Source organism: Apodemus sylvaticus, chromosome 10 (assembly GCF_947179515.1).
Source record: "Apodemus sylvaticus chromosome 10, mApoSyl1.1, whole genome shotgun sequence".
In the NCBI taxonomy this organism is placed as follows: Eukaryota; Metazoa; Chordata; class Mammalia; order Rodentia; family Muridae; genus Apodemus; species Apodemus sylvaticus.
The window spans coordinates 6,317,472-6,328,414 of NC_067481.1; the positions used below are offsets into that span (position 1 = coordinate 6,317,472).

General features: G+C 46.4%; 1 protein-coding gene across 3 annotated transcripts in view; it reads left to right on the top strand.

Annotated features, from left to right (window-relative positions):
- Acox1 (acyl-CoA oxidase 1) overlaps nt 1-6,591 on the top strand; it is a 30,559-nt gene extending 23,968 nt beyond the window's left edge. For all 3 annotated transcript variants that reach the window (XM_052193926.1, XM_052193925.1, XM_052193927.1), the window contains 5 exons: nt 906-1,085; nt 1,193-1,298; nt 1,504-1,647; nt 1,758-1,964; nt 3,670-6,591. In XM_052193926.1, coding sequence (XP_052049886.1) covers nt 906-1,085; nt 1,193-1,298; nt 1,504-1,647; nt 1,758-1,964; nt 3,670-3,720 — 688 coding nt within the window. In that variant the 3' untranslated portion in view covers nt 3,721-6,591. The remainder of the gene's footprint in view (nt 1-905; nt 1,086-1,192; nt 1,299-1,503; nt 1,648-1,757; nt 1,965-3,669) is intronic.
- The last annotated feature ends 4,352 nt before the right edge of the window (nt 6,592-10,943 follow it).

Below are 10,943 nucleotides of genomic sequence, written 5' to 3' on the forward strand. Positions count from 1 at the left end.
CCGTCACAGCCACAGCCCGCTATCCTGGTACCAACTCTTTCCTGGTTAAGGTTTTCTACTGCTGTGATGAAACACCATGACCAAAGCAACTTGAGGAGAAAGGGGGCTTTGGCTTCCACTTCCACATCACCTTGGTTCGCCATCAGAGGGGGGGGGGGAGCTTCCTTGCCTGCTCCTCTGACTTTCTCAGTCTGCTTTGTTTTGTTTCATTAATTCATTTACTTTACAGCCTGATCAAAGTTTCCCCTCCTGTATCTCCTCCCAGTCCTTCCCTCTTACCTCCCCTCCTCCCTGCTTTCCATCAGAGAAGGGGGGCCTTCTGAGGATATCCAACCACCTTGGCATATTAGCTTGCAGTAGGACTAGGCGCATCTTCTATTATAACCTGCTTTCTTACAGAATCCAGGACCACCAGCCCAGAGATGACATGCACAATGGGCTGGGCCCTCCCACATCAATCACTAATTAGGAAAATGTTCTATAGCAGTGGTTCTACAGCAACCTTCCAAATGCTGCAACCCTTAAATATATATAGTTCCTCATGTGGTGACCAAGCATAAAATTATCTTCGTCACTCCCTTGTAACTGTAATTGTGTTACTGTTATGAAACATAATGTATATATCTGTGTTTTCCCATCATTTTAGGCGCCCCTGAAAGGGCCGTTCGGCCCTGGAAGGGTCAGGGTTCCCGGGTCGAAGACTGCTGCTCTACGGGCTTGCCTACAGCCCAGACTGTGGAGACATTTTCTGAGTTCCCTTCTCTCAGATGACTCTAGCCTGTATCAAGTTGACATACATTTAGCCAGCATAGCACATGGTCTCCCTAGCAGGTACTGAATGCCTGTCCGTAGTGTGAAGTCATTTCAGTAGAGTTGCTAAAAGCGTGTGCTCTGGTGCTTTCTAGGTTCTTGATGAAAATCTACGACCAGGTGCAGTCGGGGAAGTTGGTGGGTGGTATGGTGTCCTACTTGAATGACCTGCCGAGTCAGCGCATCCAGCCCCAGCAGGTGGCGGCCTGGCCAGCTGTGGTGGACATCAACAGCCTGGACAGCCTGACAGAAGCCTACAAGCTCCGTGCAGCCAGGTGAGCTCCCCTCGTGGGCAAGCGGCGGCTGTGGGGCCTGCTGCCCGGGGCAGGGAGAGGTGTGAGAGCCGTGCTTTCTCAACTCTCTGTTCTTCCTTGTTTAACAGATTGGTAGAAATTGCTGCAAAAAAACTTCAGACTCAAGTGAGTCTCAGGAAGAGCAAGGAAGTGGCCTGGAACTTGACTTCTGTTGATCTTGTTCGGGCAAGTGAGGTCAGTGGCGGCCGCTCCCTCAGCCCTCAGCTCGCTCTGCCGCCCTGCCTTAGGACTGGGTCTCTGTAGTGGCTTCCTTGAGGCAGGCGGCCCTGGAACTCAGCTGGCAGCTGACCCTGACCTCCCAAGTGTTGGACTCAGGCCTGAGTACCAGAGCCTCCTTTCCAAGGATTCCCACGCCCCACCCCGTGTCCCTTTCTTCTAGGCACACTGCCACTACGTGACCGTTAAGGTCTTTGCAGATAAACTCCCCAAGATTCAAGACAGAGCCGTGCAGGCTGTGCTGAGGAATCTGTGTCTCTTATATTCTCTCTATGGGATCAGCCAGAAAGGAGGAGATTTCCTTGAGGTCAGTGTTTCTGAAGCAAGTCTTTGTGTGTGTGCTTGTTGTCCATTTCATAGTCCTGTGTGTAATTCGTCTGCTCTGAGCTTTTATCCGTTGTTTTATTTTTTTCATAGGGGAGCATCATCACAGGGGCTCAGCTGTCACAAGTGAACAGCCGGATACTGGAACTGCTCACGTTGATCCGCCCCAATGCTGTTGCATTGGTGGATGCCTTTGACTTTAAGGATGTGACACTTGGCTCTGTTCTCGGCCGCTATGACGGGAATGTGTATGAAAACTTGTTTGAGTGGGCCAAGAAATCCCCACTGAACAAAACAGAGGTAAGGCCAGCAAAAGCTTCCTCTGAGCTCCTGAAGTTTTCTTTTAATTTTGTGCAGGTCCTAGGCATAGACCTCAGGGGTGCCCTGGCGGGTGCTAGGCAAAATACTCCCTATAACTCCAGCTCCAGGGGATCTAACACCCTTTCTGACTGACTTCTAATGGCACCCAAAGAACATACTAAAATAGACACACACACACACACCTAAATAGGAAAATTGGAGCTGGAGAGATGGCTCAGTGATTAAGAGCACTGACCGCTCTTCCAGAGGTCCTGAGTTCAATTTCCAGCAACCACATGGTGGCTCATAATCATCTGTAGTGGGATCCGATGCCCTCTTCAGGTGTGTCTGAAGCCGGTAACAACGTACTCACTTGCATAAACAAAGTCTTTAAAAATATATTTAAAGCCCGGCAGTGATGGCACACACCCTTAATCCCAGCACTTGGGAGGCAGAAACAGGTGGATTTTTCAGTTTGAGGTCAGCCTGGTCTATAGAGTGAGTTCCAGAACAGCCAGGGCTACACAGAGAAACCCTCTCTCAAAACCCCCTCCCTGTGGGAAAATAAAGGGTGGAAAGGAAGAGCCCAAGAGGGTGAGAGGGAGAGAGGAGGGAGAGGAGAGAGTAAGAGAAGAAGAGAGTAAAAGGAGAGAGAGGAAGGGGCAGAACAGCCCCTCTTACAGTGGGCTATAAGGCTGGGCTACCTGGCTATTGCCATGTAACTGTGGGGAGAAGCATGCCTGGATGTGCCAGGTAACTGTGCGGGTGGAGTCCAGACAGAATGCCAGGGCTTGGCATGACTGATGGTCACAGAATTATGGAGAGCTAAAGTCTCATGTTAGGAGCCTAAGTGTCTGGGAGCACAGGCAGACCTTCCATCCCTTGTAGAATCCTCTACTGGGTTGCCATAGAACTCAGCCTAGCTCAACCAGAACACATACTGCCTTTCATGGTTTGACACTCCCCCTCCCCCCAACATATACATATACATATACATATACATATATATATAAATGGAAAATTGAATACATTTATTTAGTTAGTTTTTCAAGACATGATTTCTCTGTGTAGCCCTGGCTGTCCTGGAGCTGTCTCTGTAGACCAGGCTGGCCTCGAACTCACAGACATCTGCCTGCCTCTGCTTTCTGGGTGCTGGGATTAAAGGCATACAACAACACCCAGCTTTAATTTTCTTAAAAAATAAATCCAGAAATGTGGCACACACCTGTAATTCCAGTATGTGGGAGCCAGAGGCAGGTAGATCTCTGAGTTTCAGGCGAGCCTGGTCTACAGAGCGAGTTGCAGACAGACAGAGCTACACAGAGAAACACCGTCTCCAAAAAAAAAAAAAAAAAAAACCACAAAAATATTTGATTTTGTATTTTTATAAGGCCGATATATTCATTCTCTCTCTCTTTCTCTCCCTCTCTCTCTCCTCTCCCCCTCCCCCCTCCCCCTCTCCCTCTCTTCTTTTTCTTTGAGACAGGGTTTCTATGTGTAGCCCTGGCTATCTTGGAACTCACTCTAGCCTAGGCTGGCCTCAAACTCAGAAATTTACTTGCCTCTGCCTCCCAAGTGCTGGGTTTAAAGGCATGTGCCACCACTGCCGGGCAGATATATTTTCTCAATTAAAATTTTTGTTTTTTAAGAAAAATGCTAATTTACCAACAAAGTACCTTACTCACCGTCTCCACTTTCCCTGTAGGTCCACGAATCTTACCACAAGCACTTGAAGCCCCTGCAGTCCAAGCTTTGAAGTTTTCCATGGGACAAGTCTGAGCTCCACAAAGCAGTGGAAAATCTCTTCTTGATTCACTAATCCTTGTGAAATCGTCATCAAATTTGTGTAGCTATAGAGCAAATGATGGGTTGAGCTTTTCCTCTCTATAAGTAAAGAGAAATGAACAGACTTTAGAGATTAAATGAGAAAGTCGGTGTTTTAAGTATAGTAACACAGACGGAGACTTGGGAACTCAGAAAGCTTCCGAGCTGCGGTCTGACTTGCATTTATTTGTACTGCTGCTAATCTCTGTAGGCCTTGACTCTGGGGGAATTAACAGAGTTTAACTACTAAATACTTAGCTATTTTCACATTTTTACTGCTAATCACTGGATATGTTTTTTAAGCAAAGGTGTTATGTAGAGTAGAACTTGCCAGGCTTTCTGGCCTACTAGATTTTTTTTTTTTTTTTAGTTTGAAATTAAACTTTAGTCTTTTCAAAGTAAAGTAACTTAGAAATGAATAGAGGTTAAATAAGCCAGACATAAGAGAGAAATGAAGCAAGGAAATGGGCGCAGACAGACAGACAGAAGAGGGCTGGTGATAGTTGGCCATGGTCAACCACCTCCATCCTGGTCAGCTCCTCATTTTCTTTAGCCTTCTGCTCCGCAGTCTTCTCCCGTGAGCGGATGTGCGTTTGTGCCTTCCTCAGGCGTGCCTGGAAAGCCGGGCCTCTGCTGGGCCATGCTGCATACTCAGGCGATCTCCTCATCTGCCAGCCCGAGCGTTCCTTCTGCTGGGCCTGCAGCTCCGGGTACCTCTGGCCTTCCTTTCCAGTCTTCACTCTGGACTCAACACACTTCTCCAGGGACTCTTCATTCTTCTGGTCACCTTCAATCACTTCCTTCTGCTTCTCAAACTGCTTGAAAGGGTCAGAGAAGGACTTCTCCCTGAATTTCAGGTCTGCATTAAATTGGTATCTCTCTTTTAAAACCTTTGGATTCCGTCTTCAGCTAGTTCCTTCTGTTTCTCGGCCTCCTCTATTGATTTGGCACAAAGGCTCTCTTTGAGGAGGGGGTCAAATTTCCAGTACAAAGACTGCTTCCTCCAGGTCCACTCCTTTAAGGAGGAAGTTCAGACTGCTCCAGATAATCCACCTGAGCACCAGTACCTAGACCGAAGTCTCCCCTGTTGCCCCTCGGTGAGATCTTTCCTGTTGATCGTCTGGAGGATTTTGAAGGCCATATCCCAGGCTTGATTCTCCCCATAACATTTCAGAAGTTGGCAACATCTTCCCAAGATGCTTTCTTCACTTCAGTCCAAGAAATCTGTTTTAGCTTCTCCTATTTGAGAGGAATCTGTTTCAGCTTCTCCTGTATGAGAATTTCAGAATCTCCTGTATGAGAAAGTCCTTAAACTTCATGAATTCCTTCTTGTTTAGTTCTCTCAAGTACCACATAAGGCCAAAATCCGAAATGAAAAATACCATCTTGTCTTCAGGAAGATAGACACAGTATTTCAAAGTCAGAAAAAGCCAGATAACAGTCAGAAGGATTGCCTATGGATCCAGCTGGAGTGAGTGTTAGAGGATTTGGACAAGTAATGATATTTTTTCCAAGAGAAAAGGAGCAGAAGACAAGATTTGCTGACTCACTGCCCTAGGGCTTCCAGGTTAGTCCTTCACCTGTGACTTTCTGATCCACCACTAAGAAGAGGAGTTTGAGGGCCAGAAACTAATAGAAACCCTGATATGGGTATGTGGCCCGTTACATATGCCCCAGCTACCTGTTGTGTGGGTGTGTCACCCCTATTAACTGTCACATTAACATAGTCAACAAGAGGACTCCTTAAATACCCACCCACCAAGAAACCAGAGCTCCTGATGGGAGTGAGCCTTTGACCCCACTTTCTGACCTTTGACCCCACTTTCTGACACAGTTAAGTTCTTGTCTTTATAAACTCCAGGCTTTCAGCCATTGCCTGGACTTCAATCATGGCGGCTGACTTTCCCTTTCTTGCTTACCTTCTCCTGAAAGAGATAAAAGACACTACCCAGTCTTTCCTCATAGATTAAGTATAGTGAGAGTCCTCAGCTATGGTTATCACTATATTTTGGTGACTTTGTTAAGTAAATTTCCTGGGACAATCGAGATTTGAAAGATTCTGTCCTCATGTTATCATAAGCTTTTAAAATGCTTGGTGGTCATCAAAGTATTTGACATAAAAATATAAATCACTCAGGTCACCTTTTACACCAGAAATAACAGGAAAGCCTGGGCCACAGCCATCTGCTGAGAGTGTTGAGATGGATCATTGAGGCCGGCTGGGAAATGAGTGCAGGCTGTAGGAGTTTCTTCTTGCTGAGTACTGGCTAACCACCATCAGCCTTAGGAGGTGGTGAAACAGCCCCTTCAGATGCAGAGCAGCCTCTACAATCATCCTGACCTTAAAGGTGGAATATGTCTTTTTTATGGTATGCTTTTTTTGTGTGTGGTGATTTTTTTTCTTGAGACAGGGCCCAGAGTGGTCTTGAACTCTGATCCTCAGCCTCCCAAATGCCGGGGTTACAGGTGTGCACCAACATGCCTGGCTAATCGGAACTCTTTCTTACAAGCACAATAGAGAGATTATTGAAACCTATTAAGTCTGTGGCATTTGCATCATGAGAACAGTTCTTTTAGAACAGTTCTGAGAACACAAATATAAATGGAGTGGAAATGTTAACCTCTGACATAAAATCAAAAACATCGGATATGTTGACAGAAGCCTTAACATTTCTCCTGGAATGGCTGTTAATCCCTGAAGATGGACAGTAAGCGGCATGTCACCTTGTTGGGGTTTCTATTGACAGTAGTTCATATTCTGGAAAATAACAAATAAATTTAAACGACGGAATCTTGGCTGTTACATGTAGACTGATTTCTGAATTTAAATACTGTATTTAGGACTGGAGAGATGGCTCAGCAGTCAAGAGCACTGACTGCTCTTCCAGAGGTCCTGAGTTCAAATCCCAGCAACCACATGGTGGCTCACAACCATCTTTACTGAGATCAGATGCCTTCTTCTGGCATGTCTGAAGACCGCTACGGTGTGCTTAACATATAATAGATAAATTAATTAAAAATAAAGTATCCAGCCAGGCGGTGGTGGCGCATGCCTGTAATCCCAACACTCTGAGAGGCAGAGGCAGGCTGATTTCTGAGTTCGAGGCCAGCCTGGTCTACCAAGTGAGTTCCAGGACAGCCAGGGCTATACAGAGAAACCCTGTCTCGAAAAAACCAAATCCAAAAAAACAAAAAACAAAAAAAAAATGTATCCAAAGATGAGTATTAGCAGGCGACATCTATTCTGTGAACCCACCCATTGTATCCGGATGCTTAGGCCTTGGTTCTTAGCAGGGCTGAAGAGGGTGTCTACACCACAGAACCAATCGCAACTAAACACTGAATTCTACTTTAAAAGTAAAAGCGTGGGGGCAAGAACAGATGTGTGTGAGCTTAAGGCCAGCCAAGTTTACATACTATGCTCCAGGCAGCCAGAATTGCACTCGGGGCTTTTCTAAGTGTGCACAGTTGCTTTGCCTACGTAATCTGTACACCACGTAATCTGTTCCTGGGGGGTCCTTGGAGGCAAGAGAGCATGATGGACCCCCCAGGAACTGGACTTACAGAGCGCTGTTAGTCCTCCGTATGGGCAGCTCCAGTTCCTCGGGATCTGAGCACACCTTCTAGCTGGCCTCAGGCCATTGCACAGCTACGGCAAGGAAAAAACAAAAGATTACTGTTGCTCAGCTCTCCACTCCAGAGCATCCTGCCCAGGACCAGGCTCGCTCACTTTTAAGACAAGTCTCCCACATAAAATGACAGTCCCCTCCAAACATACCCACACCCATCTTCCAGATGTTTCTCGATTCTGTCAAGCTGACAACACTATCTTCGCAATGCCCCTTGGTTTTCAGCTTCTGGATAAATCAGCCTGGGTGCTTTGCTTATTCTGCCTGCTTCTCTGTGGTTTCACAGTGCTTAGAACCTGCGATGCTTCCAGGACCCTAAAACTCTCGAAGTCATAGTGGGGTTTTTTGTTTTGTTTGGTTTTTTGACACAGTCTATGTGTAGCCCTTGCTATCCGCTGCCCTGCAAGGACTGGAATCAAAGGCATTGCCATCACCACCCAGCTTCAGGCTTTAATCTGAATTCCTGGCTTTCCTTCATGGCACAGCTTTTAGCTGCAGACTAGAACTTTACAAGTTCGTCACCCAAGGATGTTGTCACAGGAAGTGAATTAGATACAGGACCAGCAGCTTCCTAAGTGACAGGTTCCTGGGAGGGGAAGGACCAGGAGACTAAATAGAGAAAGGAACATGTGGGGTTGGTGTCATGGGGTATCCACCAGAGAAGACTGCTCAGACATGGCCTTAAGCCAATAGTCCTTATCAGCTGGCTGGCCAAGTCACTGGGTGTTTGGGACCCCAGCCCTGAGCCTTTCTCAGAATGAGCTTTTAAATACAAAACCCATGTTCTGGATTGACATACTTCAGTTAAGAATAGTCAGAAGGGGAACTCCAGAATCCTAAAGGCAAGGTTAGTACGTTGAGACTTTCTCAGAACTATGGACTTTGATGGATTAGGCCTTTGTTTTAGTGTTGGCAGTTGGTACTGTCTACTCACCGAGTTTTACAGCCTCAGTGATAGTTCCATCATCATGGAGTCAGCTGTGCTAAGGTCTTGGGGCCCTGTTACAGTTTGGAGGTCTCGTCCAAACTCTATTTTAACTAATCTAACCTGTAGGAAGGCTTCTCAGAGGCCCCGTGAAAGGACAGAAGGATTGCTAGGTCTGTGCCCTTACCAGGGGAAGATTTGACAAGGTCTGGTCTGAGGCTGGGACCAGGGCCTTGAAGGATTAAGGATTCCATTTGTGGGAAGTTGACTTTTCCTTCCTAAAGAGACTGAGTAATCAGTCCCAAGACTGTGCTTGGTCTGTGGTACACCTGAGATAGCCTGTGTTCCTTTGATGCTTCCTGCTGACATCATCCATTGTATGGTTGCTTTCTCCTGAATCTTCCATTTTCCTCCTACATACTGGTTTTGTGGATCAACCTGACACACCCTAGAATCAGAGAGGAAGGAGTCTCAGATGAGTAATTGCCTCCATGAGATCTAGCTGTAAAGCATTTTCTCAATTAGTGATTGACGGGGGAGGGCCCAGCCCATGGTGAGTGGTGCCATCCCGGGGCTGGGGGTCCTGAGTTCAGTAACAACGCAAGCTGAGCAAGCCATGGGAAGCCAGCCAGCACGCAGCACTCATCCTTGGCCTCTGCATCAGCTCCTGCCTCCAGGTTCCTGCCCTGCTTGAGTTCTTGTCCTGACTTCCTTCAATAATGAACAGCAATATGGAAGTATAAGCCAAAAAAAAGCCCCCTTTCTCCCCAACTTTGCTTTTTGGTCATAGTGGTTCATCACAGCAATAGAAACCCTAAGACAACAGGTATCTCTGTGTAGCCCTGCCTGCCTGGAACTCACTTTGTAGACTAGGCTGGCCTTGAATTTACAGAGATCCACCTACCTCTGCCTCCTGAGTGCTGGGATTAAAGGCAAGCACCACCAGGACAGGCAGCTTACTGAGGGTTTAAACATTCGGGTAGTCTATGATGGTAAACATACATCAAACCGTATTTTTGGTCATAAACCTGTTTTTTTTTAGTGGTTGCAAATTGCTAGATTATAGTGCAGTTTGGTTTAACCATTAAATTTGGGTTAACTTCATGAAAAGCTCCATTTTGCAATAGATGGTATACTGGCTGGTTTTGTGTGTCAACTTGACACAGGCTGGAGTTATCACAGAGAAAGGAGCTTCAGTTGGGGAAGTGCCTCCATGAGATGCAACTGTGGGGCATTTTCTCAATTAGTGATCAAGGAGGCCCCTTGTGGGTGGTGCCATCCCTGGGCTGGTATTCTTGGGTTCTATAAGAGAGCAGGCTGAGCAAGCCAGGGGAAGCAAGCCAGTAAGAAACATCCCTCCATGGCCTCTGCATCAGCTCCTGCTTCCTGACCTGCTTGAGTTCCAGTCCTGATTTCCTTTTGTGATCAACAGCAATGTGGAAGTGTAAGCTGAATAAACCCTTTCCTCCCCAACTTGCTTCTTGGTCATGATGTGGGGTTTTTGTTGTTGTTGTTGTTGTTGTTTTGTTTTTGTTTTTTGGATTTGTATTTTTTGTTTTTGTTTTTGAGACTGGGTTTCTCTGTATAGCCCTGGATGTCCTGGAACTCACTCTGTAGACCAGGCTGGCCTCAAACTCAGAAATCTGCCACCACTGCCTGGCTTTTGGTCATGATGTTTGTGCAGTAATAGAAACCCTGACTAAGACAGATGACAATACAGAGACAACTGATCAATGTGCAGAGAGTAAGACACTATGAAAATGCAGTCCTAAATGGGACATTATACACACACACACACACACATACCACACACGCATGTTTTCAAACATGACAGGGCTGCAGCACACAAGAACTCACAGGCTGACTGACTGACCTTTGAAGATCACGCCAAGCTTTCAACGTGGTTGAGGAGAAGCTTACATAGCATTGCCACTAGCTGAGGAGCTATTGGCAATTGATGGCTGATGGGGGAGCGAGCGCCAGTTTTATTCAATAATCCCCTCCCCAGCACACACAAAGAATTCTTCCCAATAGACAGCCCATGCTCCAGTGTACCTGTGCATGTAAGTACTCAAGGCACTAAGTTGTTTTCTCTAAGAACACATGAAGTTGGGAGGGAAAAAGCAATAAAGCAATGGGAAGATTTGGAGCAGGTACAATGGAGGGTGGATTTGATCTAAACGTCGACACATAGAAAACTCAAATTTGAAAAATTAAATTTGGCTGGGCAGTGGTAGCGAAAGCCTTTAATCCCAGCGCTTGAGCTGGGCAGTGGTGGCATATGCCTTTAATCCCAGCACTCTGGGAGGCAGAGACAGGCGGATTTCTGAGTTTGAGGCCAGCCTGATCTACAGAGTGAGTTCCAGGACAGCCAGGGCTACACAGAGAAACCCTGTCTCAAAAAACAAAACAAAAAATAAATGTGTAGAAATTTGGAGCATCTGTGTTGGCAGAGCCACCACCTTGCCTCTGGCTAGAGATCTATTCTTTGAAATGCACCTAAGAAAGTGTGTTGAGTGTAATTCTGAGACGCTATTATGCAGCTGGCTTCAAATTTGTGCTACAGCCAGTTTTGACTTCCAGTAGGAAATTTACAGTCTA